At 47.8% G+C, this 22,842-nt stretch overlaps 1 protein-coding gene and 1 long non-coding RNA gene across 3 annotated transcripts; one reads left to right on the forward strand and one right to left on the reverse strand.

Annotated features, from left to right (window-relative positions):
* The first annotated feature begins 4,959 nt into the window (after positions 1 to 4,959).
* On the forward strand, positions 4,960 to 12,609 carry LOC125539576 (uncharacterized). 2 transcript variants are annotated; one of them, XR_015615219.1, is made up of 3 exons: positions 4,960 to 5,157; positions 5,262 to 5,340; positions 12,466 to 12,603. It is a non-coding gene; the product is annotated as an uncharacterized LOC125539576 (long non-coding RNA). The 2 variants fall into 2 exon arrangements; XR_007296902.2 differs by having other exon boundaries at positions 4,969 to 5,157; positions 12,491 to 12,609.
* LOC125539574 (uncharacterized) lies at positions 6,798 to 11,809 on the reverse strand. The gene is made up of 6 exons (XM_048703063.2): positions 11,653 to 11,809; positions 9,309 to 10,954; positions 8,756 to 9,057; positions 7,980 to 8,670; positions 7,818 to 7,898; positions 6,798 to 7,725 (listed from the first exon to the last, which is right to left on the reverse strand). Exons 1-6 carry the CDS (start codon positions 11,699 to 11,701, stop codon positions 7,204 to 7,206), a joined length of 3,291 nt encoding a protein of 1,096 aa, XP_048559020.2. The 5' UTR covers positions 11,702 to 11,809; the 3' UTR covers positions 6,798 to 7,203.
* Positions 12,610 to 22,842: the final 10,233 nt, after the last annotated feature.

A 22,842-nucleotide genomic window follows, 5' to 3' on the forward strand; every position in this document is an offset into this window, starting at 1 on the left:
GTTAATTAGAGGGACAAGATCAATGAAGTTTGTAGTATACTTTGATTTTGTTTTACTGCTCGAGAAAGAACGAGCTCTTTCTTATAGGGGCGTTCACCTGGACCGAACAGAGTCTTCTTTTTTGCATCTTGAAGTACACATATCGTTTGATTTGATAGAATATCAGTCTAATTTGTTGAGATTCTGAGTCTATAATCTATAGACGGTTGGAATTACGATCAGTTAATCGCTCCCCTCAGTTTTGTACATTATTCTCACATAGAAAATACTGTTTGTTCCTCTCTTTTTTCAAGTTCACACATTGTTGCAGATTGTTGCTGGTAGCTTCACTAGCCGAACAAAGTCGCTGACATATTTGAGTTCTAGGTCACCGACTCAATTTATAGTTATTTGATCGCTAATTTCTTGCTCTAGTTGTCTTTTTATGTGCTTAGTTTTCTTTTTATGTGCTTAGTTATCTTTTTGGTTGTTCCAGTGTGTTTGGGGTGCTGCATATGATGAAATCATTCACTACTGGTTTCGATTTTGATGTTTTATCTCCTAGAATCTCAGAAGTGCATTTAGTTGGAAACATGCTGGTAGCATTGAGTTAGTTTGCTGCTTGGATATCATACCATACTATCTCTAATATTCATGTGTATGATTTATCCAGGGTCGTATTCTAAATAATAGTGCAAGGTACTTTGAGTAAATGGTCTGCAAATCAGTGCATCTGGAGTGCTAGGATGTGTGGGGACAAAAAGGTATGGCAACGAGCTCAGAATCTGTCATGGTTGCCTTGTTTGGATAATTCATATGTACTTGTTCCCTCTAATTTGTTGTTAAGTTCTGAATCATGGATCAGTTCAAACTAGCATCAGTACTCATTCATGTCTAGACCTTAGCTGTCATTTGTGCATTTCCTACAATAAAGTCATGTAGATAGGTGCTGGATGATGTAAGTCTCACATCTTGTGGCATATTTGTTATGCTAGATCACATAATGGCGTCATCATTGAACTATTTGATTTGTCAGTTTCTTCTTTTGTTCTTACAGAACTACTTTTGAAAATTTTCACAGATGCCATTGCATAGGCCCGTTGGCAGAGAAATCAAAGGTTGGGAATACCACGGTATCATCCTATTTTCCTATTTGATCATTGTTACTGCACCTATTACAATGCAGATGTTTTACATTGTATTGCATATATTAGAAGGTGTAGTCTATACCTTTTTGCTTGAGTATTCTAAACATGCGTGTAATCTCTGAAGTTTACCTATGTATTGCCCTCCAATAATTTTTTTAACTCAATGGAAGTGTTTGTTCTCGGTGATGCCTACCCTTGGTGGGATATTATTCTCATGTAAACATATAATATTTGTGGTTATGCACACCTTCATAGGAAGGCTCTCGTATCCCCATTTGTGGTTTCAGCTTTACCAGGCGTTGTCGGCAATGATTGATGAGATAATTGGTTTAGCTGCTTTCGGAAGAGGCGCCGGGAATCATAAAAACCACGATGGCTATGGAGATTCAACATATAGAAAGATGGAAGAGGTTCCCACTCTCTCTCTCTCTCTCCCTTCCACTTTCTTTTGATTTAATCCCCAGTCTTATTTATCTATGCCTACATGGTGTGCGGCTGCAAGGAAATATTACTCTCTGCAATATTAGTGCTCCATTGCCTACTCAACAGTGTCCTTTTTTTCTTCTGAAATTTAGCTGCAGTCTTGGATCACTTACCTGTACAGTACGTCACATCTCACGGTTATCTGACTTGCTTATGCAATATATCTCATCATTCACATATATGTTTAATTTGTGGAGAAATATATTTGTTGCTATGTTGTTTGAGATTTACATCCTCTGTTCCATGAGTCAAGAGGATATTTTTAGAGGTTTCCGTGTTACTCATATAGGTTTGGTAGTTATATTTTGGTTAGAACCTTGCTGCTCCTAACCACTAGTTATGTGTTTTTGGGACAAGGTGCTTTGTACATTATGATTGGTTATGTATGTGTCATGGATTAAATGTATTTATGCTTCTGCACAATTTTCAGTCTATAATTCGTTTTCCTGCCAACAAGCATCACAAGTAATATCGAGAGCGAGCAGCTGCAGATGAGAGGGAGACGAGCGTGGGTGGAGGTCAGGCTTTGTCAAGGGAGACGTGGGTACTTCTGTTAGTTGAGAAGACATTACAGTTGCGCTACAGTCAGGAATAAATGTTATTCTTCCTCTGATATATTGCAACAAATTCAATTTATGCGTCCTCCAATTATTTCTTCTGTTTTTTGGCCTTGTGCTTTTAGCAGTACATGGTCCAGTAGTAATCGGGGACTGGAAGGGCAGTTCTATCTTCTATGTGAGGTTGACTACTTTTGATTCGCATGTCCTCCTGAATCAGCTATGTATGAAAGCAGAGGCCCTCCAAATTAGATGATAGTGTTTAGAATTAATGATTTATCCCATGTGAATTGACCTTTTCTCTATTCTTTCATCCTTTTTGTTTAGAGTTAATGATTTATCCAGTGCTGCCCATTGCATGCTCACCAGACTTTTAAAAAGCTTCATCTTAGTTTGCTAAATGTTCTTTCCTACTGAACTAGCTTCAGAACGATTGGTTGGTTTATTAGACATTTGATTTTTTGTGCATTTCACGTTTGCTACTAACAAATATTCAAAAAAATAGTGTTCCTATTAACTAATTTTGGATCGTATTTGTTGGAGATCCTCTGTTCTTGTTCTCTGTGCGCCGGATCTGTTGCTGCGGCCCTCGATCTGTATGTGTTTTTTCTCTGACCTTCCCAGTCGTGGTTGCCTGGAGCTCATCCTTGATTTGCTCCTTTTCCCTTGCAGGTTCGTCCACTGCGGGTGCTCGTGCTTCTGGTCGATTCGTCCTGCTACGTCGGTCATCGTTCTTCAGGTCGATCCCTTTTCTTCTTGTCTTCTCAGTTCTCCAACCATTTGCTTGCTTGCGCTCTTGTTGGTAGAGGCCTGGCATCAAAGAGTCTATTACTGTTTGCTTGTATTTTTGTTCTTGCTCAGCTGGGTCGACTATGAGATGGAATCATGGTTTTTTGTCACTTCTATGGATTCTGGTGGGGCCTATTTTTCTTTTTGTGTGTTTCTTCTATGCCTTACAAGTGAGCTGTTGATTTGCTTGTTGGCGCTGCTCACATCATGTGGGGGAGATTTTTAGGTCTAGCTGGTTTCAAAGAAGCGGTCCTTCTTTGTCTTTGTTGTTTTCCTGGTACTTTGCTGTCAAAGTGATACTTTCATATAGCTACATTTCAAAGAGTACATCTTCTTGTGTGTAGCATATTCTTTTTATAGGCCTTGCCTTGGACGTTCTGGATCCTGTTTTTTGTTTCGCGAATCTGCTATGGGCCATTGATGTTCTTCTACCACTCATACGTATATTATTTGACCATTTGCTTTGCTAAGATTCAAGTATGACTTGATTTAGATTTATTTTCTTCAAACATGCACCAATCAATATTTATTGCTCTTTGCGTTGTTGAATCAACATTTCATTGTATGCCGGATAGGCATCCTTTAACTAAATTCATCTTTGTTTGATGTAGTTCTTTGTGATTTGAAAGCAACTGATGACTCAATATCAATCAGTGCACGGAGGGAACTCTTCTCCACCATGCTGATGACAGGAAAGGGGAAAATCCAGTCCGTGGTGCCACCAATGAACAAGGTAAACATGAGCTGTCGTTCGCTTATAAATTCCGTAATTCAGTAGTACCGATCTAGGGTTCATGTGAGTGAATCTTACTGTTCTTCGGACCGTGTATAAAAATGCTGCTCTGTTATCAGTTGTAGCTGCAGTTCTATCGTTGTGAGTCTCTCTCATGGTCCAATAGAATGCCCTTTTCAGAGAAAATACTCCAGATCTATTTACTATGATTTAGTTCTGGTATTGATTTTTATTTAGTATGAATACTCACATAATGAATCTATTAAACGATCTAAATACCACCTATTCACAAATTACTTGTGCCGCTGTTTTTTTTACTTATCGCGCCATTCTTTACGTTTGTATTGCAACAAAGTAAATTTTGTAGGCTCAGAGAAATCTTCTGGATTGTTTAGACCACATATTTGTTTTCTTTCTCAACAGTCATGATGCACAACGTAGTAATTTTGATTTTTCATTTGGATGTTATATACTCTTTACAAGATCTACAAGTTGCACACAATTCATATTTGATGTTTAGTCTTGCTAATTCTCGAAACATTCCCATGTTTGTTCTCCTACAGAGCTTTTGATATCTTATCTATACTCATGCTTAAAAGATACTCCCTCCGTAACTAAATATTAGAAGTTTTTGTAGTTCAATTTGAACAACAAAAATGTCTTAATATTTAGTTATAGGGTAGTACTTGTCTTGGTTGATTGCTTTATGAAGAAAGTAGACCATTTTAGATCGAAGATATGGATTTATGATAGTTTTGAGACAGAGAGGAAGAAATAACAAGTTTGGGAAATGATGAAACTTCCAAAAAATTTGACAATTTGATTCAGCATGTGGTTAGGTCATGCTCTCAGGAGATAAATGTTCTTCTGTAATTTTAGTTTCAAGTACTTTTGATTGATAATAAGAAGGATATGTGTTTATTGATTGTTTTATACTACTATTATTTAGGTGATGCAAATCAATATCTTGCTTTGTCTATGCTATGAAGTGGCCTAAGCGCTAGACCACGGGGAACCAGGAACGGTTACTTTCCTGGTGACCTTATTATTCGGTATGGTGCTTGCAAATTGATCTTTTGTTGTGTTTATTCACTGAAGCTTGTACTGTCAAACAGAGTTGCTATTGTATTGATGCCTTGGAATGTTGTTAAATCAAGTAATGCAGCTGAATTTGTCTACTACATGTTAATCTTGCTCTTTGATACTTGCTCACAAATTGTTTACTTGATGCTTGATGGCAACTGCTATTCTTACAAGACTATCAATCTGAGATATTATCATAACTCAGAAAAATGAGATGTGCACACATGTTTGTATTTTGATTTACTAATGGTTTCCTTCATGTGAATGTTTTATTGCATTATCCGATTTCTAATCTGCAGTAAATGTGACACAAGTTTATCACTTCTCATTGTATGGAGTGAACCGAGGCAGCAACTAGCTGGACGTGGAAGTGTTGTTCCTGAAGGTACTGAAATTGGAGCGGACTTCTCAGGCTCAATTATCATTTTTGTACCAAGTAGTTGCATGCATAACGAAGGTAGATGTTTGAACTATGAATCTGTTTTGCAGGAGAAGTATGAGGTTGTGCTTGAGAAGATCTCCAGGCTGGAGGAGATGGCTTCTCTATTCATTTATTTTCTCCCTGAAGGTAAGTACAGTGTGCAATGCACTCTATCTTTTGGAGGATAACAAAAAACCAACTTCGGTACTCTCTTAAGACAACCATGTGTATTATACACGGATGTCCGCTAAGTATTTTGGGAAGGGAATGAACAACTCTTTCAGAATAACAAACAAGTGCTACAATATAAGGAATAAGTACGTACATCTTATATTTTTTCACCTTGAAGAGCACATTACATTTGTTACGAGTTGAAACAATTTGTGTAGTTTATATTGAAAAGGCATCATGAAGGTGATGTAGATGTTTTTTTAAATAATCTGATATCTTTTGTTTTAAATCACATAGCATAAAGGTATTCTGCTAGCTATATAAAAATAGTAATATTAGAACTAGACGTATATTCTTTTTAGCTATGCCCTCCGTCCCAAAATAAGTGTCTCGACTTTGTACTAAACTTGAGACACTTATTTTGGGATGGAGGAAGTGCATTATTATAGTAGTTGTAAATAGAGGTAATATCACTGGTAGTCACTAAACTTGCGTTGGATGTGCAGTTTAGTGCTACAACTTTAAAAATACGGATTTCCGATCAGTTAACTTGCGTCTAGGTTCATATACGGTCACTCTCGTTGACTGCCCGCGTATTTGCCGATGACATGGCATGCCACACAAGCAGAGGCCCACTGTCAGTGACACATGCCGTTTCAAGGAGTCGCATGCGTGGTGTTTTTGCACAGACCTCCCTGCACTTATTTTCTTTTGCACAAAAATGTCCTTGCTGACAGTGGCCCCACCAAAACCCGGTCACCAGCGTGTTTATATAGCGTGCGTCGAGGGCGGGAAATAACACTGTGGCGAGCGGGCTAATGGCGGGAAATGGCTTTGGAAGAAGTACTGGATGGCGGGAATGAGCTTGCGAAAGCGGGAGTAGTCACGGGTGTCGCCGGCGCGTATCTCTTACATCTGTCAGACGTACGGGCGGCGGAGCAAAGGAAAGAGATGGTACAAATAGTTGGTACAAAAGACTTGAGTACACGTAATTGAACAAATTAGTCTCACTGCCCGAGTAGCTAGATGGTGTGGGTTGTTGCTAGCACGCTCTGGGTTCGAATCCCAGGCCACTCATTTTTTTGGTTTATGACTGAACATATCTGAAGAATGTATTTGAGCATAAAAATGTCAGTAAAACAATGAAAAAAGCAGGCCACTTTTTTGGGCATATGACAGTAAGCATATGTGCAGACTCAGTTTAGCTTATGGCTATGAATATATCTGCAGAATGTATTTGAGCATAAAAATCTCAGTAAAACAATTCAAAAAGCAGACCACAGGCCACTTTTTTGGGCATATGACAGTAAGCATATGTGCAGACTCAGTATAGCTTATGGCTATGAACATGTCTGCAGAATGTATTTGAGCATAAAAATCTCAGTAAAACAATTCAAAAAGCAGGCCACTCTTTTTGGGCATATAACAGAAAACATATGTGCAGACTCAATTTAGCTTATGGCTGTGAACATATCTGCAGAATGTATTTGAGCATAAAAATCTCGGTAAAACAATTCAAAAAGCAGGCCACTCTTTTTGGGCATATGACAGAAAACATATGTGCAGACTGATTTTGGGCATATGACAGTAAACATATGTGCAAACTGATTTTGGGCATATGACAGTAAACATATGTCATAGCTCCAAACTGGGAGAAGTAGCGAACAAAATCCATACTAAACAGGGAAATTAGTACTGACAAAAGCATGGTTCATTTGTCATGTAAACCTAAGCAGAACAAGGTCTTTTTTCCTGATTTACCCCAACAAAAGGAGCAGTTCATTCATGAACTATTCTACACAAAAGTTCATTCATGAACTTCATCACTTGGTCATCCAACTACAGAGATAGGAAATCATGCATGTCCTGAGGCCAGCCATCTCCAAACAGGCCATCTTGGGGTGCATTTTGGCTCACAAGTACCTCTTCTTCTCCCTGCATAAAAAGTGGTGGTTGCTGGCTGCTTTGTCCATCATTTCCAAAAAGCAAGTTGTAGAATCCTGGAGCAGCAGCCCTTGCTCCTCTGGGAGGATTACTTCCACTTGGGTAATTGCCACCTCTAGTTGCACTTGGAGCAGTTCCTCCCCTTGTTGCATTGCTTACTATTCTGCCTCCCCTTGTTGCATTGCTTGCACTTCTTCCTCCCCTTCTTGCATTGGTACCACTTCTACCACCCCTTGTTGCATTTCTTGCACTTCTTCCTCCTCTTGTTGCATTGCTTCCACTTGTTCCTCCTCTCACCCTGCCCCTGGACATGGCTGTTGTCACCCTGCCTATAGGGATTGTGTCCCTAGCATTAGCAATAAAGCTAGACTCAGGCAGGGGACCAAAGTCCATAGGTGCAGGGTATGTAAATTTTTCCTGCCAATATAGTTAACAGATAACATATCATATGAGCAATTGTTAATTCAGAAAAAAAATATTCCAAAAAGAACCAACACTGCATATTTTACCCTTTCCTGGATCTTGTAAATCATAGAATCTGGAGTTTGTGTTGGATCAAACTGTGGGTAAACTCTATGTGGCATAATGTTCTACAGAAGTACAAGTAATATATCAATGCACAGAAGTACAAGTAATATATCAATGTACAAGAAAAGATGTAAGAAACTTACAGCAATTATGCTTGGATCATCGTATTCTTCTTCTGATTCCCCAGGTGCTTCCTCGGTAGGTGGTTGATTCACGTGTTTGTAATGCCCTTTCTTGTTATGATCAGCGCCCCCACAAACAGAGCAATGCATGCTAACACCATGCTTGGTCAACTTCCTAACTCCTTTCTTATCCTTCTTCTCCTCTGGATCTTTTTTCCTACTTTTCTTGGGCCTGCCCATTACTTTGGTGTATATGGGTGGAAAAACAGGATTGCCACGCATCTTTTCCCATTCCTCTGGATCCCTCATTGGCCTCATATTGAAGCCATAGCACTTCTTGTACTCCTCAACAGTGTAGCATGAATGGACCATGCTCTCAGGCTCAATTCTCTCATGCCTAAAACAAGCAATTGCATGATGACAAGGTATACCAGACAATTCCCACCTTTTGCAGTTACAGCTCAACATGTTCAGATCAACAATGTAAGTGTTGTTTAATGAGATAACCTGGAATACACCTCTTCCATACTCCCTCACCCTGCAATTTTTTGCCCACTCAACATACTTGTCCAGCTTCTTCTGTATCTTGGGGCAAAGCCTGCCTGTCCACTTTTCTGCCTCCCTTTGCTTACCAACCATCCTATTTGAAATCTTCCAGAAGATGTAATCCAGCATTGATTTAATTGGCAACTCTCTACCATCCAAAATGTAGCTACAAATATGTGTTCACACAATCAATGAAAGCAAATGCAACAGAAATCAAGCAATACATCATACTTGCAAACAATGAAACTAACCTGTTAAACACCTCACACATGTTATTCAGCAATATATCACACTTGCAGAAAGGGTCAAAGAAAGCTTTGATCCAAGTTCTTGGGGACAAGTTCTCAACCCAATTGAATGCTGCAAAGTTGTGATCTCTCATCTTATCCATGTTTCTGGTGTAGGCAGCTTCATTAGTGGATCTTGCTATGGCCCAGAGGTCATTCTTCAGTTGTTCACCCTTGTGTACTTTGTGTAAATTTTGGTAAATGTGCCTAACACAGTTCCTATGTTCTGAATCAGGGAAAACTTTCTTCACAGCATTCGTCAAACCCTACAACAACATAAACATCACTTAAAATATAATGATATTCTGTCGAGCTATCGAGCTAAAATCGAGCGAGCCAACATTGGCTCAAGATCGGCTTGTTTCTTGGTCGAGCTACATAAAGTGTTCAAACTCAGCTCGTTTCTTTTTGAGTCGATCTCGAGCGGTTCACGAGCCTCGAGCTTTTCTTGCATCCTGTTCCAGAACTTTGGAATAGAACATTTTACAAATAAAAGAACAAAAAAACTATGACTCACCTTCTGTCTGTCACTCATAATGGTGAATGTTGATGTATTGATTATATTCAGGTCATCCTTCAAAGAGGCTAGAAACCACTCCCAACTGTGTGTTGACTCCACTTCACATATGCCAAATGCTATAGGGAAGATACAATCATTTGGATCAATCCCAACTGCTGTCAATATATTCCCCTTATATCTTGTTTTGATGTGACAACCATCAAGGAAAATTATTGGTCTGCAGCCCTTCAAAAAACCCCTCTTACATGCATCATAAGACCAGTACAATGTTGAGAAGTGGTCCTTTGTGACCTTGGCCTTGTCATCAAACACTTCCTTTGTGCACAAGAAAAATAGACTCCCTGGATTGCTCCTTCTCAACTCCTGCCCATAGTCCCATAAAGTGTTGTATTGATCATCATCTTCTCCCCTGATTTCTTTAACGGCTGCTCTTCTTGCCCTTCCCAACTTACTCCTGTGAGCAACTAAGTTAAATTCTTGTTCCACCTTCTCTGAAAATTTCAGTAAGGGCATTTTCTCATTGCCTCTGAACTCTTCTCTGAACTGTTTAGTAAGAAAGGGAGCAGTAAGCACTTTCAGATCCCAAGCTTTGGTGCAAGTATGTTTGTCAGTATACTTCTTGATCTGAATGCTGCTGGATCTGTTGTCCTTGCCTGCCTTCAAGTACCAAGTACAATCATCCTTGCATACTGCCTCTAATGACCTGTTAGTATTCCTGAGCTTCCTCACCTTCACTCTATTTCTGACACTGTATGCATTGAGAGCATGTCTCAGCTCTATCATGTCTGCAAATACCATACCTAGCTTAAACACTGGTGCATTCAGGTCTGTGGTAGGGTTGAAAACACTGAATTTATGCTTCAACTTATCTTTCTCTTCTCTTGACATATTCAAATGACTGTCCTCCAGTGCATCTTCTGGGAGTTCTGCTTCATAGTCAGAAAATTCAGTCTTCTCTCTGTGGTCATCTACATTTTTGTCAACATGTGCATCAAACAGGTCATCGTCACCATCTTGCACATCAAAGTCACTCTCATAAAAATCCTCATCTGTTAACTCATCCTGAACATCACCCTCTTCTTCACTGCTCTGACCATGCTCCTCTCCTTGCTCTTCCTCCACTGCAGCTGTAAACCCAGAACTAGATCCTTCACCATATGACATCCTCCTCTTTGTTTTCCTTGATACATTCTGTCTTGGACTCTTTCCTTTCGCTGAGCAGCTAACATTTTCTTTTCCATTGTGTTTTGTGGGAGTAATGACCTTAGGCAGTTCTATCACTCCAGTAATCAAAACATCATCATCTGATGACTGCAAAGTTTCACCATGATCTACTACAAGCAGTAGGTTCTTGTGCTCTGTTGTTGCAATAATCATAAGAACAATATCTGCATCACATTGCATAAGCTTAAGCCCATCAGCAACGGTCTTCCCTGGTTGGCACCAATACACATCTAATTTGGAGGCTTCCATGTCATGTCCCAGTTGTGAAAGAAAATCCTTGATCCATAACATTGACCATGTGTCACTCTCACACATGTCAAACCAGTCAACCTCATAATCCATGTAAGTCTTGTTGCTCTCACTCCCACAGAACAAACCCTTGTGGTGGATCTGAACACTAAACAAGCCATCAAAATCACCTGCATTGTGAAAATAAAAAAATTCAGTAAGTAGGGTACGTCGAATTTACTGAAGAAAAATTCAGTTAACAAGTAAATAAGTACAACACAAGTTCAACAGCTAATTATCCATTATAGTACACATTTTGAGTACATTTTTAGTACACGCATTCAGCAGCTAATTATCCATTACAGTACCAATAGAGCACACAATCTTAAAAAAATAGAGTACACGCATTCAGTGTCAAAAAAATTCAGTTAACTGCATGCAGTTTCTGAAATTCAGAGTACACACATTTAGTGTCAAAAAATTCAGTTAACTGCATGCAGTTTCTAAAATTCAGACTAAACACATTTAGTGTCAAAAATTTCAGTAACTGCATGCACTTTCTGAAATTCAGAAGTTCAGTTAACTTCTTGCCCTTCCCAGTACAAACATCAGACATTTTTCAACTATATAATCTAACCAAACAGGGGACCTAGACCTTCCCGAACCCTAGTTCGATTTGCAAACAGCGGTCCTGGACCTTCAAAATCCAATCCGTCCTTTCAAGATCGGTTAAGAACAACGCGTCCATACGAGAAACTATCAAAGATAATGGCCATAACACATGAACCCTAGATACGCGAAACGGGGCAGGAAGAAGACGACCAGGAGCAGATGAGAGAAACAAGACGGAGGAGAGCAGGGAGGGGTGGGGGTGGGGGGGCAGACGTACCATACGACGGCGCAGCTTCGCCCGGACGTCGACGACGCGGTTCATTCATCGCCTCTGACGACGGCCGCCGTCAAGCACCGCCTCCTCCGCCTCCGCCTCTGTTTGATCGGGAAACGAAGCGGTGGGGAGTTAGAATGAATGGCCAGAGATATTGGGGTACCGCTCCGCAAATATGCATGGTTGGCTTGCTCCCGCCCTTGCAGGGACATTTTTGCGCAAAAGAAAATAAGTGCAGGGGGTCTGTACAAAAACACCACGCACGCGACTCCTTGAAACGGCCTGTGTCACTGACAGTGGGCCTCTGCTTGCGTGGCATGCCATGTCATCGGCGAATACGCAGGCAGTCAACGAGAGTGACCGTATATGAACCTAAACGCAAGTTAACTAACCAAAAATCCGTATTTTTAAAGTTGTAGCACTAAACTGCACATCCAACGCAAGTTTAGTGACTACCAGTGATATTACCTCTTGTAAATACTAAATAGAAAACTTTCAAGTCTTCCATTTTTTCCAAACTGTTCATCGTATGAGACATAACAAAAAGCATTTGATCCATTGATGTGCAATACCAGACTCTATACTAACTTATATTTTTGGTCAACATAATTAAACCTGTCAATAATCAATCTACTTTGTAAAAATGAAGGGTTGCAACTATTATATGACAACAATGTTGTTTTTGGTACCTTCTCCTTCAGTTATGTGCAATTTGCGTTTGATTCCAATTTGCTGGTTTACAAATCTTATATATTTGTATCTTTGTCAAATGGAGTATGAGCTGCTATGTAACATTAAAGAACTCTGTTTATCCAGTCCTTTGTTGTGATGTATTTGCTAGCATGGGATGTCGGATTCAGAGCAACAAGGCGACTAAAGGATGGGGTTATCGCAAGGAGGCACACACATAGATGATCGGTGAGGTCGCTAGAGCTTATGAGGTGGAGTGAGGAACAAGAGTGTCGGTGTACTAAAGTAGGGGTACCCTTAGTACCCCGAACTTGTGCACGGGCAGTCGCAGCGTCCCGCGGCAAGGTCTGCCAGGTCACCGCCAAGATCCTCCGTGGTCCCTTTGAAGACCATTCAAGAACAAAGTACTCAAGACAAGACCCCGGCAAGAGGAGCTTGCCGGGAAAAAGGCAAGACCCCGGCAAGAGGAGCTTGCCGGGAAGGCCATCAGAAGCGTCCCAAGGCCCCGGCAAGAGGCGCTTGCCGGGAAGGCCGTCCGAGGCATTCCAAGGAACTTGCCGCGGCGCGCTACGCGCCCCGACAAGGCCCGGTGAGCGACAAGCTCCGGGGAGTGACAAGTCGACGGCCGCGGCAAGGCGCTTGCCGCGGCAAGCCCCCACTCCACGCCCGCGCTCCAGCACATTCACCCACGTGTCGCTCCGGGGCCCCTCCCGAGCGCACGTGGCAGGAGGCTGTGCAGCTAGGGGTGTGCGGTGGCACGCAGGCGCTGACAAGACAACCATCGTGGCAAGACGGTGGCGTCCCTAGCGGTCCCTTTCGGTGCTGTCTAGGCGACACAGACAGGCATTTAATGCCCTTGTCCCCTGCCGTCAGGGTTAGGTATGATAACACTGTAGTAGCTAGCTGTGCCTACTACAGCACCTAGCTGTGCCTACCCACGGCACCCCTTCCATTTTTGCCCTTGGCCCCCGTTGCTCTTTGTCGGTAACCCCTTGAGTATAAAAGGAGGCCCGTGTGCAACGTAGAGGGGGTCGGCCATCTGGAGAGCTCTCGCGAGGTTCAGCAATTCCACACACTCGCGCTCGCTCCCGAGCAAGAAATCAATACCAATCCACAAAGCAGGAGTAGGGTTTTACGCATCCGTGCGGCCCGAACCTGGGTAAATCGTTCGCGTGCTTCGCCTCGGTTTACTCCTCGCACGACCAACCGCCCGCTTGCTTCGCCTCGATCTACTCTTTGCACAACCTCCGCCCCCCGCCGAACCAAAAAGGGACCCGGTCCGCCGGTCCCATAGGTGCCCGTGGATCAGAAACCCTGGCATCTCTGGCGCGCCAGGTAGGGGGCGTCGAAGTTGTGTGAATCAGATCCGGCGTTCTTGCGGGCTAGATCTTCATCTTCTTCATCGATTTTCACCATCTTCATCAACATGCCGCCGAAGAAGAAAGTTTCAGAGGCGGCCGCTCCGTCCGCGCCGAGCCACCCACCGCCGGAGCAAACGGATGGTGGTGCAGGCGCCGGCGGAAGGGCACGCATCGACGAGGGAACTCACGGTGCTGCCAGGTCCCAGGGCAAGGCTGCGCTGCCCATCGGCGGCGTGGCCGGCTCCCACAACGACCGGGCGCCCTCCAAGACCTCGGCGTCCGTGCATGCTCCGCGCCCATCTCAGGAGGCGCGGGACCGGCAGCGTCATGGTACTCACGGTACCATGCACTCGCTGGATCAAGATCGAGCTAGTGGATCTCAGAGCGCCCAAGACCACCATGCACGTCAACACACCCAGAACAGATAAGTTGCCAAAGCCTGAGCAACCAGATCTCTAATTTTTGAGTTATCTCCCCTGGATCGGCTCACTTTGTATGAGAAGCCTGTGCGCAGAGGAGCCAACTCGTAGCTGGCTGCGCACTTGCGTTGTTTCAAGCTCGCTCAACAACATTAGGTGAGCCACGGCCAGTTGCTACACTGGCCGCGCCCTTGCATTGTTTCGAGCCTGCTCAACAACGTAAGTTAGCTGCGGCTAGTTGCTACACTAGCCGCGCCCTTACTTTGCTTCGAGCCCCGCTCAGCAACTTAAGTGAGCTGCAGTTAGCTGCGATGAGGTTTCTTGCCGGTAGCGGCACCGCCAGCAGCCTGCTGATGTTCCGCACTCAGCTCTCGCGGCCCTGGTGCCTGCGCCGGCAAGTTCCCTAAAAGCGTGGGGTAAAAACATACAAAGTTGACGCCGAAATGGGAAGACCCTTACCGGGTGAAACGAGTCACTGGGCCCGGCGCCGGCCGCCCTGAGACCGAAGATAGCATCCCAGTGAGTAATTCCTGGAGCATCGAGCATCTTCGTAAGTTTTACCCGTAAGGCGCGGTTGTCGGAACCCGTTCCGGCAACCACCTCTTGTACAAAGTCTTGCCGCTGTTGCATGTAATCCTTTGTACGAGGCCGGGCGCAGATCCCGTGCACAGTAAAGCTCGCGTGCTCCGCGCATTTTGTTGATTTTATGCTTTCTATTTTCTGGCATATATGATCTGACATTTGTGCAGCACCAGCCCCACGGTAAGCGATAACGGGCTGCAAGGCTCTATATCTTTATTTTCTCTTCTTTCTTTTCTTCCTTCTTCCAAGGAAAGAAAGGATCCCTCGCCCACAAGTTTGCCGGGGGGGAAGGGAGAAGAAAAGGGTATGGACCAGGCGTCGTTCAAGAATTTCATCTTGCCGGGAAGCAAACGACAGAAAAGCTAAGTTGCCAAAGTTTGAGCAGCCAAATTTTTTAAATTTCAAGTTATCTCCCTTGAACGATCGCACTTTGTATGGGAAACCTGTGCGCGGAGGAGCCAACTCGTAGCCGGCTGCGCCCTTACATTGTTTCGAGCTCGCTCAACAACATTAGGTGAGCTGCGGCTAGTTGCTACACTAGCCGCCCCCTTGCATTGTTTTGAGCCTGCTCAACAACGTAAGTTAGCTGCGGCTAGTTGCTACACTAGTCGCGCCCTTACTTTGCTTCGAGCCCCGCTCAGCAACTTAAATGAGCTACAGCTGGCTGCGACTAGGTTTCTTGCCGGTAGCGGCACCGCCAGTTCCGCGCTCAGCGCTCGCGGACCGGATGCCTGCACCGGCAAGTTCCCTAAAAGCGTAGGGCAAAAACATACAAAGGGAGGAGTCAAGTAAAGGGAATAACATTGCAATGGCTGTCCAGAAGAAAGTTATATTACAAAATAGCTTGTCGCAGCTCTAATAAATGTTTCCTATGACATAGCTAGCAGCGACAAGGAAAGAAGGAAGCCGGCGGCCTAGTCGACGCGGTCGCCCTCGACCCTCTTGATCCCGCTCACCTTGTCCACAATGGGTGCGACAAGGGCCTTGAGCTCTTCCTGATCGATATCAGGCGGCAAGGATCTGAGGACGTTGTGGAGGCGGAGGCCTGGATTGCGGAAGGCCACCTTCATCAACACCTTCTGAAGGGCTCCCGCACAGATCTCGCGCGACTCGTCGGCCAGCCGCTTCGGGATCTCATCCCGGAGCCGCTGGAGCGCCGTCGCCACGCCTTGGAAGAACATAGTGAGCTTGGCGCTAGGTTGGAGGTTCTCGTCGGAGGAGTACCCGAAGTCCTCCACCCCCAGCTGCGCCAGCTCCTTGTCGATGTCCCCGGCGGCGTTCACGAGGCTCTCTGTCCAGTGCTCCACCGTATCCCTGAAGGCGTTTTGGGTGGTGGCAGCACTCTCCAGCAACGCCTTGTCGGCATCAATCTCCTTCTTCAGGGCCGCCTCCCGTTCCTTGGCGCCGTCCAGCGCCTTGGTCAAAGCAACCAGCCTCGACTCGAGGGCGGCGTTGGAGTCCTTGGCGGCGCTGAGCTCTTCGCCATATGCTTTGCGGTCAGCCTCCAGCTGCACCACCTTCATCTCCAGCACCTTTTTGGCGGCCTCGGCAGCGGCGGCAGCGTCCTCCGCTTGCTTGAGGGCTCCGCCCAGCTTCTCCTCGCGCGCGGCAAGCTCCTCCTCGTGAGCGTCGAGGTTGACCTTCCGCTGCGCCTGCTCGCCCTCTTCCGCGGCTAGCTTCACGGCGGCAAGTCGCTGCAGCTCTTCGGCTTCGGCCTTCTCGAGGAGAAAGGCCTTTTTCGCTTCAGCGAGCTGCTCCCGCTCCTCTGCCAAGGATCGGACGGCTTCCCGGTGGAAACCCGCGAGCTCGTCTGCGCGCTTCTCAATGTCTGCTCCCGCCTTCGCGACAAGCGCCTCGTGGGACTCCAGCTTGGCTTGTCGCGCGCGGTAGAGCGACATCAACCTGCGCAGCAGCTGCTCCTCTTCGGGCTCGTTGCTACTGCTGCTCGGCGCGTCGACCAGCTTCAGACCCGCGGAGGCAAGCACTTCCCCGTCAAAGACCTTCCCCTCGACCGGCGCCCTGGAGCCTGATGCCCAGGGGAGGTTGATGAAGACGCCTTCGCCGGCTTTCAAGTAAACGCCCGGCTGGGGCTCCTCGGTGCTTGGCGCTGCGGCCTCGGCGGACGGGTCGGCGGTCGGTGCAGCGCCTGGCGCTCCTGCAGCCTCTGGACCGTCAGTACGATCGCCAGATCCCTCGCCAGCCGCCGCGGCGCCAGCCTTGGCGGCCTTGGCGCTGGCGGCGTCGCCACCACCGGCTGCGTCCTCAGCGGCGACCTCGATCTCCATCCGCTCCGCAGCGGATGGGTCTGATGGCCGGCAAAGGGGGGAAGAGTCAAACATGATCCAACCAAAAACTCAAAGAGACCAGAAGAAGAAGAACCCAAGGGAAGATTTGAGGCAAGGAGATTACCTGCGCTGGGCTCGGTGGCCATGGTCTCTGCCGCTGGGGGGATGCTGGTGCCGTCCCTTGGCGGAGAGCTTCCCCTTGCCGGAGAGCCACCCCCTGCCGAAGAATCTCTTGCCGGAGAATTTTCCCTGGGCGGCGTAGTTGAAGTAGATGGCATGCCGGGGGCTGTCTCCGGACGCTCCTGGTGAGGCTGCTCTGCTCCTACACAAGGCGATAAGCGGATATCAGCAAAGATAAGTACCCATGCGCGCCTCACCGCGGCAAAAAGTTCACACACTTACGCTGGGGGCTGCCATGGAGGAAAGTCGCCAGGTCCGGCAAGGTTGTCTCGGGCGCGCCACCTGTTGTCGCAGTGGGCACGTCCTCGACGATGACCACCGGGGCCTTAGCTCTCTTTGCCGCTCTCTGGGCCAGAGTCCTAAAAAGGAGCAGGCTCAGGGAAAAGCAATTGAGAAGCAAGAACAACAACAAAAACCGAAGAAATGCGAGTGCAGCAAGAGAAGCTTACTCTTCTTCATCCTCCTCGTCGGAGCTCAGCGCGGAGAAGTCGAAGCCCGGCGCGCTCCCAGAGCGAGGAGGCGGAGGAGAAGCTTCCCTTGGCCGCTTAGCGGGAGCAGTGGTGGCGGTCTGAGAAGACTCCGCTCCGGCTGTCGGCACGGCACGGGAGGCGGCAGGGACCGAAGCGGTGGTCCGGCTGGACCCCGCTCCAGTTGCCGTCGTAGCATGAGGCGCTCCCGCGGCAACGGTGTTTGCCGTGGTCGAGCGCGTCACGCGGCGTGGCGACTGTTGACCCGCTTGCCGCTCCGCCTCATCGCCAGCCTTGCGGAGACGCCTCCTGGGCGGCGTTGGGGCCTCTGATTCTGGTGGGCTGTCCGGAGGTAAGGAGGAAGAGGAGTTGACTTGCCGCGAGCTGCCCGTATCTTTGGTAGGCTCGCTCGGCTCAGCATCTTGCCCGGCAAGCCCCTCCTTGCCGGCGGACTCCCCTTGCTCGCCACAGCTCGCCACTTCTGCCGCATCTGCTTCCGCGGTGGTGAACCCAAACTCGCCCGCGGCTGCGGCAGCCGCCGCCTCCTCCAGCCTGGTGGCGATGCGCGCCATCTCCGCGTCAGTGGTGTCGCGGGTGAGGCCGTCTTTCTCGTCGGGGCGGACGGCCACTTCCACCAAGTTGTCGAAGAAGTGCTGCACGACCTCGTCGGCAGGCTCCTGCCAAGTTGGCACAATCCCGTGCGAGTCGCATTCCGGCATCATTGCACGGATGCGGTCGAGCACGGAGTTGTTGCACAAAGGCACGACGCCCCCCGGCAACCTGAACACCTCGGGATGCTGGGGGTCATATCTGAACAGCTCCTGCAGCATCGCATGGAGCTCCAGAACTGTGAAGTTGAAGTTGAGGCCCGGCCGCAGCCTCATAATGTCCGCCGCGTTCTTGAACTCCCAAGTTGGCCTCCCCCGCTCTTGCAGGGGGGCGATGCGGCGGAGGAGGAAGTCTGTGCCAACCGCGCCGGCAGTGAGCCCGGCATTCCGAAGGCGCAGGATCCTGGTGACAGCGATCCCCAGCCTGTCGTCCTCCGGGGCCAGGACGCTCCAGTCGTCGCCGCGCGCCACCGGGGTTTGGCGCCGGGCGGTGAAAGGCTGCGGACTCTCCTCGACAATCCAGCACCAATCAGCCCTCCACTCCTCCCACTTGCCGCGGAACTCTCCCTCCAGATAGGTCTCCTTCTTGCCGGTCCTCGAGATCCAGGCGATTCCGCCGGATAGAGGCTCTCCCCTCTCTACTCGAGGAGTGAAGAAATGGCGGAAGAGGGCTACGCTGGAAAGAACTCCGACAAAGTTTTCGCACAGATGCGCGAAAACTGCCATTGACAGAACGGCATTGGGGGTGAAGTCGAGGAGGTGGAATCCATAGGTGTTCATGACATCGCAGAAGAAATCGGAGAAAGGCGGGCAGAGCCCGCAGTGGAAGAACAATGCGAAAAAGGCGTATCCAGTCGGAGCCTCCTTGCAAGCGGCGGCGGGGAGTACCTTTGTGCGCGGATGCGCGCACGTCTCCGCCGACCAGAACAGAGAGTAGTCCTCCCACAGCTCCTTCGCGCCGAGCCTGGGGGGGGGGGAAACAGCCCGCGTCTTCCGCAGCGCCGCGAGCCGATGCGCCTCGGTCGTCTTCACGGTCTTCCCCCTGTCGGCTTTCGTAGCCATGGCGGAAGCAGTGGAGGGGGTCGACGGCGTTGGTGATGCTGGCGGCGGTGGAGGGCGAAGCGCTGCTCTCTCTCTCCCTCAGCTTTGGGGAGGCGAGGGGGCGGCGGAGATTTCTGAGATTGGGAACGGCAACGGGCGGATGGCCCGACTGCCCCTGTTTCCCCTGCTTATAAGGGGGGAGGAGGGCGGACGTTCCACATTTCGAGAAAAGGAACCCCCACGACCTCTCCCACGACGCCACATTCAACGCGTGCCATTCGGGGGGAGGGCGCGGGGGAAGCAGAAAGATATGCGGCGTGACCTAGGCCGCGCGTGCCCGTGCACCATTTTGGGCCTGGCCCAACAGCGCTCGGCACCGTGTCTGGCCCAGGCCCGGGGGCTCCTGTCGGTGTACTAAAGTAGGGCGGAACGGATTCTGTCGCCACGATGTTGAATGGGATGTGCACCACTGTTTTTGTGCCTATATTAAAGTATATTTGTGTGATGAGCAGCTACAGCTTGTGTTCGCAAATTTGTTCCTTTTTGGCTTTAACCATTTTTTGTGAAGAGAATATTTTGTAAACCAGTGCAAACTTTGCCTAAATTACCATCCATTTGGCAAAGTGTTAAAGCAGATTAGATCATCCCTCGCAATAAGCATTGGAGTGAAGTTTCAACCCATTGATTCTATATGTCCTCTCCAGTACCTTTCGTGCTAAGGGGCAGTGTTTGTGTGCACTCCGAATACTAATGCTAGATGTTCTCTTCAAAAGCAAAACTAAAATGATTATATTTTAACATTTGACCTTCAAATGGTTTGCATGCTCATTGGAAATAGTAACGTACTTTGAGTTATATCTGAATTAATGCAATTGTTGTTGCGTAGCGACGCACTTATTAGTATACCAAATAGCTATGACCTTATAGTTTTACCGTCTCTGCTGTCATTGTGTTTGGATTTTCCTTTCTTATTATGTTTCTACTTTTAGTACTTGCTCTTTCATGTTCATGCTCTTAGTACTGAACTTAATGTCAATATAAGCTTTTATGTTCTCATAACGCACTGGACTCGATGCGGCTTTATAATCTCACGACTATATTGAACTTGATGATGTCTTGCTTTTGGTACAACTGAATTTTTTTTCTTTTTCTTGAACCAGAGAATTCGTTGTCCTGTTGAATACGTGTGCTAAACAGTGTTTCCTACTTACTTGATCATTATATGCTTGACCCAAACGTTAGGACCGGCACCCTCGCGCCAAGGCGCGGTACCGATCTAGTTAGGGCATTAGAGCAACTCCAATGGGGCGATCCATTTCGTCCGTGGCCGTTCGCTTGGGTCGGTGCGGACACAAAAGACGGCCCAACGCGCCGACCCAAACGGACGCGTGCCCGTTTTTTATCCGCGGGCAACCCATTCCCGGACCATTTTTTAGCCGGATTCGCGTCGGCGCGGACACGCGACGGACGCGCACGCCCTCGCCTACTCCTGTCCTCGGGCCCGCTGGTCTATGGCACATTGACCTCCCGTCTCACCCTGCGGCCAACAAGAAACCCTCCCGCCTCCTCCGTTGCCGACGCCGCCGCCCATTTTTTTCCGGCGACTCTTCCAGCTGCCACCGCCTCCACATCCGCCCAGCAACGCCGCCCCTCCCCTCCCCGCATGTCCTCATCAGTCGCCCTCCGCCATCGTTTTGTCGCCGGGCAGCAAACTGCTTCCCACCGCAGCTTCCCCCACCGCACAGCCACCCGCGACCAAGAAGCCGCCTCGCCGCCCCTGCCACATTCGACCGACACGCTCGTCGGACGCCGTCACACTCGTCCGACGCCGGCAGGGCAGCTAGCTGGTCTGTGGGTGCCGCGACTCCTCTCGTCGGCCGTCTCCTTTGTCGATGCCCACAAACTGTTCGACAGTTTGCCAAGGTACGAAATGGACTCCGCCGACGAGTTCTTTTTCCACAATTTCCTTTGCGACTCCGACGATTCGTCGTCCGACGACGAGGAGCAGATATTGGCTGCCGTGTTGGTCCATCACCACCTCAACAGCCAGCGGCCGTTGTTCCGTGGCTCCATTCCAGGCCATCTTCCGGCGTTGAATCGCAACCGAGAAAGCGGGCATTTCCTTCTCTGGAAGGACTACTTTGATACAAGAAACCCGTTGTTCAAACATCACAAATTCCGTCGCCGGTTCCGTATGAGTAGGCATGTTTTCAACCGTATTAGAGAGGGAGTGATCGGCTATGATGACTACTTCAGGTGCAAAGAGGATGCCGTCGGCAAGATTGGTTTCTCCTCTTATCAGAAATGCACTGCCGCCATCCGAATGCTTGCAAACGGAGTGCCCGGTGATCTTATTGACGAGTACGTCCGTATGAGCGAGTCTACATGCCTAGAGTCCCTGTATAAGTCCTGCAAGGTTGTTATTACTGTGTTTGGCCCTGAGTACTTGAGAGAGCCGACAGTTGAAGATACGACCCGTTTGTTGGCGATGAATGCCAGCAGGGGCTTCCCGGGGATGCTTGGCAGTATAGACTGCATGCACTGGGAGTGGAAGAATTGCCCTCTGCTTGGCAAGGGCAATATAAGGGACATGTCAGGGCTTGCACTGTCATACTAGAGGCCGTGGCGTCTCAAGATCTCTGGATCTGGCACTCTTTCTTTGGCATGGCTGGATCACACAACTTTACTGTCAACGGCCACAACTACGACAAAGGGTACTATCTGGGTGACGGTATCTATCCTCAGTGGACCACTATTGTCAAGACAATACCCAACCCTGTCGGAGAGAAAATGAGAAGATTTGCCCAAGAGCAAGAAAGTGCTAGAAAGGATGTCGAGCGTGCCTTTGGTGTTTTGCAATCTCGATGGGGCATCGTTCGGTATCCTGCTAATACTTGGAGCATGCAGAAACTGTGGGAGGTGATGACTGCATGTGTGATCATGCACAATATGATAGTAGAAGACGAGCGCCCGGAATGTCTGTACAATCAAGGCTTTCAGTTTCAGGGTGAGAATATTGTGTCTGAGCATGGAGTAGCGGCAACAATTGAGCAGTTCACTCAATTTCAAGACATGTGTGATTGGGAAACTCACGTGCAACTGCAAAATGATTTGGTTGAGCATATGCGGACTCATGTTGGCAACCAATAGATGTATCTTCTTTTATTCGTTTGCAAAACTATGTGAAACATTTTTATTTGTATTTGGCCTGTAAAACTATACTATTTATTTGGGCTGCCAGACTTAAACATTTTCATTTGATAAAATATGTTGAATGCAAATCAATATACAATTGGGCGGCCAGCCGGTCACGCCGGCATATATGGGTCGACGCGTTGGGCGCACTGTCGACCCAAATACAAAACTGGACGGACGCCGGGCAGGCGGCCGACCTAAACGAACAAAAAGCGGACAAATGCGCCGCCCGTTTGAGTCGGCCCGTCGGAGTTGCTCTTAGTTACAACCGGCCCTGTAAGAGCAACTCCAATAGGCGGACCCATTTCGTCCGCACATGTCCATTTGGGTCCGCGCGGCCAAAAAACACTGCCCAACGCGCTGAC

Source organism: Triticum urartu, chromosome 2A (genome assembly GCF_056163025.1).
Source record: "Triticum urartu cultivar PI428250 chromosome 2A, HENAU_Tu73, whole genome shotgun sequence".
NCBI classification, from domain to species: domain Eukaryota; kingdom Viridiplantae; phylum Streptophyta; class Magnoliopsida; order Poales; family Poaceae; genus Triticum; species Triticum urartu.